Here is a 6000-nt window from a genome sequence, read left to right on the forward strand (position 1 = left end):
ACATTTGAAGAATAACGTAACATATATAAAATGCAATAATTTAAAGTTTTCATATCGTGCTCGTTAGATTTTCAATGTTATGTACTAATTCCTTGTTCCCCAAAATCCACTGATGACTGGTAAAAAGGCTTCACCTTTATTTCAAGCAGGAGTCTGGGCACAACACTTCCAGTCAGTCCTCTATGTGGGGCCTCAGACTTTAACTCCTGTCAGCAGGATGTAAAGCAGTGTGCTGCATTATCCACTCGCTCTAGTCCTGTGAATTATTCTTTCAAATCGTAGATCCTTTATTCTGTAGCATGGTTTATTATCTATTTAATTGTGCTTTGGTTCTTATTTAAACCCTTCATGGTGTGCAATAAAAAAATATCACTTTAAACCGCTTGCAATCAAAACACATATAAAATACAATTGTTAGAAGAAAAATAGGATAATGAAGCTACAATTTAAATGTGATAAAACCTCTTCTAAGGTCCTTTCGTCACCCAATAATTCATTCAATGTCTTAAATAAAAAGAAAATGCATTACATTTATCACAAGCACAATATCTACGAGCATGTCTGCAATAGAACTTCCCCAGCTTCTAAATAATTAAAATTACAATGTATATAAAAGTAAATATTTCTCAAGCTCACCATGCTTGTAAAATATATGATCCAAGTGTTTTAAGTGTTTCAATAGTATTATGGCACTTGCAAAGACATGGTCTTTCTGGTTTGCCTAAGCCCAATCTGTGGCCCAAGACCTCTAATCTAGATTTAAATTTCATGCAGCCGGATCTCATTTTACAGCACAGAAATAAAGATATATACTTAGGAATATTGCCTTTTTCTAAACATGTTGGAATACACGAGATACAATGAATAAACACAGAGATGTTCTACTTTGAGTCTCCAGGCTCGTTCATAAAGCTTCCTCTTAGTTTTCAGAGGATTAAGTAAATCTCCCATGTCTGACAGTTTCATTCAGGAGAGTGATTTATTCATTAGCAAAGCGCTTTAGAGACTGTATAGATTTGTTATCCGCTGCCTTTTTTAAAATCTACGAAAAGTGAATCATTAAGAGGGTTGAGAATTTTGTCAAGAAGGTAACCTTTTTTTCAATGCACAAATGCTTCAATAGAAACTAAATCCAATTCATGTAAGTATGCAATTGGGAACTCCAGTTAAGAAAACAGGATTCTGGGAGCATAGGTTTTGTGGACCCCGGCCATGTTCAGTGCTGTTTAAAAATAATTTTCGTATGTTGGATCGAAAGGATGTGTTCATGGTGATCCTGTCTGTTTGCATCACTGACGTCTCGTGTAGGGTTTTCACACACCTAGGCTGTGATGTAGTTCGGATCAACTGGTACTTTGCTGACAGAAATAAAAACCATTCCATTATAATGCAGTCTCCCAGGAATATCTCAAACCTCTTTGTCAGGTTGCAACTGTAGTTTTTTATCTTGTCTCATGGTCCATTTAAGGTTGTGGAAAGAGTATCGGTCTCTTTTTGCCACAGCTTAGGGGGAGACTGTTACAAAAATAGTGAGAATCAAATTTTCCCATTGAATTGGATTGGGGTTAGATTTTCTTAACAGTAGCATAGAATTTATATTTTACTGGGAATGCTGTTACACTTGCTCTGGACAACCTTTGCATTTTTTAGCTTTTGAAAACATTGATTTTCTTTCCAGTGGCAGGAGTAACGGAAATTGTGCTTTCCCTTGGAACAAAACTTTGATTTCCAGTGATCTTCCTTGAGCTCCCACTGTTCACTCTTCAGTTCAGCCCAAACGCTTGTTTTATTCAGCAAAGTAAATAAGTGAAGCTTGAGAACCTATACTAACAACATACTTCATTACTTATCCATATCAGTCATAATTCACAGGAATAAATAGACAATATTGTATGCTTTTTAGCGTTTCAGTCTCTTATTCAATATTGCCCATTGCCAAATATTTAAATTGAAGGACCAGTGTGAATGCATATTTGATTAATGGTAGTATGCAAATATTTAAGTTTTGGCACAGGAGCAGTAATGTTTCTAGATTAACACTGCATACTCTTGAGAAACAACATTTGCAATAGCTCATATATTTGCTCATACCATTTTTTCTTTCAGAAGACGAACAAGAAGGCACTTTTTGAAAACCTGTTCACTCCTGGTCTAGACTTGTACAGATGAAGCAGTTCAAAAGTCATTAGAAATCGGATGTCCTCATTTTAACTAATTAATAGTGTTTTGTAATTAATGTTCACATGTAATTAAAAGCTTTTTATATTAGGCAATTTGCATTGTTTATTTTAACTTGTATATAAATGCTTCTAACAGCAATGCTCTTCTCAGGTTGTAAACTGTATAATTTAGCTGTGGAATGTATCAAAATGAGTGTTTGGAAGAAGGAGTGGTGAGAGATTACAAATTGAAAATCACAATTAAAATGAAAGTTTTACATTATTCTAGGCCGGATTCATGCCGCATTCTGAGGCATTGAGCGTGTTGTATAGTATGATACCTTCTGGTTCAAGATGGCATCTCATAGGTGTATGTCCAGAGGACGAATGGCACATGGAAAAATTACAGGACTCGCGAATTTGGGTGCATGTGAGCAGAAGGAATGGGCCAGGTGTAGTGTTATGTTTCTGCATCTTTGCCTCTGGGTGCTGCCGTCTGCAGACTTGTGGGGTGTTTTCTACTGTCTTCACAAAGACCCTAAATCATGATTTAACATTACATTTCACAAATCTGTATATCCAAAAACATGTACTTCCATTCCCATAATGCACCTTGTGGCAGTTCTCATTCCCTGGTTATTCCTACGCATTATTCTTGGAACCACAATCCCCAGAACCCCTAGAGATAGTGCTGCTTTCACTTTCCCAGGACCAGAGAGGAGGAGGCAGATTAGGTTCAGGTGTGCTGCTCCAGGTTTTGCTAATGAGCGTGCTTCAGCACAGGTGCAGTCAGTATTTTAGCAGCTGCCTGCAGGAGCACTGGACTCTTGCATTGAGTTTGCTCTCAGCCCTTTGTGCCTTAATCCTTGGAATTCTGTTTTTCCCTGTTACTGCCAGAACCTGCTACTGTTCCAGTGCCCCGTGATCCCTGCCCTGCAGCCCTGCTACTGTGCCTACTCTCCCCTGCTCCTCTGTGCTTCCTTCTGTTCCTGGTCTTCAGCCCCTTGCTCTCTACCACCTATTATCTTGTTCCCTGCCTGCATACCCTTGTTCTATGCCCACAGTCTGCTTTACCTGGCTTTAGTTTCCAGTCCTGAGTTCCCTTGTTCTTTGTCTGCAGTTCTGCCCTTGTTGTTCTAGCCTTGAGTTAGTCTCTTGTATTCCTGGTTATGAACAAAAAGGTGGTCGGAACCCGTACAATGCAGGACAAACATACACACCTACATTAGTGTTAGACTTCTAGAGCACACTATACTCGAGAATCTGATTATAACAACTTATTCATTTATTAGATGCAAATCTGTCTTGCATATTTGACCCTTTTTCAACACCATATAAAAAATATATTTTTTTCTGTAAAAAAAAACAATTACAATGTTTTTATCAATAAGTACATGCATACCAATCATCCATAAACATTCATTTCATTTTGAAACTATATTTATACACGCTACAACTGGCATGGATTTGTCACCACAATTACAAATGATGACTGTCGACATGTGTTTCACGTGGTGCTCATTGGCGTGACATCTGTGCCAAATCCTGCAGCCGCCATCATCAGGACAAGGAATGGCTAGTAAGAAACAGCATTCTAGTTTTTGGTGTTGGTAAGCTGCCTAAAACAAACACAATGGTACTGTTTGTTTTAGGGAAGTCCTGTCTTTAAATAATATTTTAAGAATATTACATAATCCACTAAAGATTGGTTTATAGTTGAATTAATTCTCATATAAAAGTGCATACCTTTCATTGCCGGTATGCACTTAGTTCAGTTTGTGTTTGGCCTCTTTTGATAAATCTAGGCTGTGGACAGAAGATACAGGGGTAGGGGAGTGGTAAGGAATTAAAAAAAATACTTGTATGTATTCAATATTCATGTGTTTAGGGCTCTCCCCTGTCAGCTACTGCACAGTGCCTCTATGGACTTGGACTCTTCAACATACTCTGAAGGTCACTCTTCAAATTATTCACAGTTCTTCACTCTAGAACAATACTAAATCTATGATGTAGAATGTTGTAAACACTAGTTCTGCAGCAAGAGAAAGGCTCCATTGTTACCTCTATTTTTATGGTATTTATAGAGCATACAAAGACTGTGACGTATCGAGGAACTAAGCGTTAGAGGGTGCTGGTCGGTAGAACTAAAACGGAAGGGTTTTTAAAGCCTTGCAGAATGGGAGGAACTTGTGCATCGTGCGAAGATCTAAAGGTAGAGTGTTCCAAAGTGTAGGGGCAAGAACCGAGTAAGATCTTCCTCCAGCTCTGGCGCGAAGAAATCTGGAGACATGCAACAAAAATGTATTAGATGAGCACAGTGGTCTATTAGGAATGTAAGGCAGAATCTGTGAACGCAAGAATTTGGCCCCTACATTGTGAATGGCCCGATGGGCCATACAGAGAACCTTGAACTTAATTCTGCTACTGATGGGGAGCCAATGTAGTTGGTGTAAAAGTTCACGCGAGTGGGCAAGTCTGGGAGCTCGAAGGGTAAGACGCGCAGCAGCGTTCTGAAGGGTTTAGAGGTGTTGCAGTAGCCTCTTCGGCTGCCCAAGGTAAATTGCATTACAATAATCGAGAGAACTCATGATTGAGACTGTGACAATGTTTGACCTAAGAGCGGGTGGCAGAAGGGGTTGAACTTTTTTAGGACCTTAAGTTTAATAAAGACTGTGACAGACTGCCGAAACCTGAGCTTCCAGGGAGCGAGTGGACATAAGTTTGTTCCCAAAGCTCTTAACCACAGGGGAGGGATCGGGGCAAGGGCCAAGGGAAGATGGCCAATAGTCGGAGGTCCATGACTGACTCTCCACATTCAAACCAACCAGGAGAACCTTGGTTTTATTGCCATTAAGCTTCAACCAATTATTAGCTATCCAGTCTCCAACTGCAATTTTTCAGTTTACTAGGGGATCGGAAGAGGATGTGTTAAGGCGAAACATGATCTGGGTATAGTCCGCGTAGGAAAAAAATGTACTCCATGGCTGGCGATGGGTTTAGCCAGTGCCTGCATGTAGAGATTAAAAAGCAGCTGGGACAGGGCAGAGCCCTGGGGGACTCCACAGTTCAACCCAATGGGAGGAGATGTAAATGTTGGGAGGGAAACTGATTGGGCCCTGTCCAATAGAAAAGAGGAGAACCATTTAAGCAGAATGCCCAATATTCCTGCCTCATAAAGGAAGGAAAGCAGATTCTGGTGGTCAACTGTATCAAAGGCCGCAGAGAGGTCAAGGAGAATCAAAGCTCCAACATCTCCACGGTCCTGAAGCAGGGCAATATTGTCCATGAGTGCCACCATCAAGGATTCAGTCTCCATCCCGGGGTGGAATCCGGATTGAAAAATGCCTCGCTGATTCTGGGTGTATCCCATATGTATTAGTTGACACATGAAAGATCAGCTGATTTATCTTCAGACTGGGTGCAGAGGAACGTGAGAGACCTTTTGTTAGGTAAACTTGGCAAGCTTCTTATCTCTTTATCATTTACGGAGGGCGACTAGCAGTACGCTAGATAAATGCAAAAAAGGCTTTGGCAATTTATTGTTGGCGATTGTCAGACAATCTATCTTAGTTTCTAAAGTGTCTGAATCATACCAACAAGCGGCAGTTCTTAAATAGAATGCGCATGTTTGTACGAAACTCATGGTTCACGAACTATATATATATATATATTTCATTCTATCTGAGGCTTGTGGAATCTGTTTAGATCAGATGCTGTCCATAGGCTGACTTCTAGTGGAAGCTGCAGAGTATTGCAGTTGTTTTCGAAACTCAAAGGGACATCAACGGGGCGCGCCAGTAATACTTTCCCTAGTGTGACGTACCCATGGTCCTTCACGTGT

General features: G+C 40.1%; 1 protein-coding gene across 2 annotated transcripts in view; it reads left to right on the forward strand.

Annotated features, from left to right (window-relative positions):
* HAUS6 (HAUS augmin like complex subunit 6) overlaps nucleotides 1-2273 on the forward strand; it is a 1011950-nt gene extending 1009677 nt beyond the window's left edge. For both annotated transcript variants that reach the window (XM_069625969.1, XM_069625970.1), the window contains one exon: nucleotides 2107-2273. In XM_069625969.1, coding sequence (XP_069482070.1) covers nucleotides 2107-2132 — 26 coding nt within the window. In that variant the 3' untranslated portion in view covers nucleotides 2133-2273. The remainder of the gene's footprint in view (nucleotides 1-2106) is intronic.
* Nucleotides 2274-6000: the final 3727 nt, after the last annotated feature.

Source organism: Ambystoma mexicanum, chromosome 6p (genome assembly GCF_040938575.1).
Source record: "Ambystoma mexicanum isolate Mex_15411 chromosome 6p, UKY_AmexF1_1, whole genome shotgun sequence".
NCBI lineage: Eukaryota > Metazoa > Chordata > Amphibia > Caudata > Ambystomatidae > Ambystoma > Ambystoma mexicanum.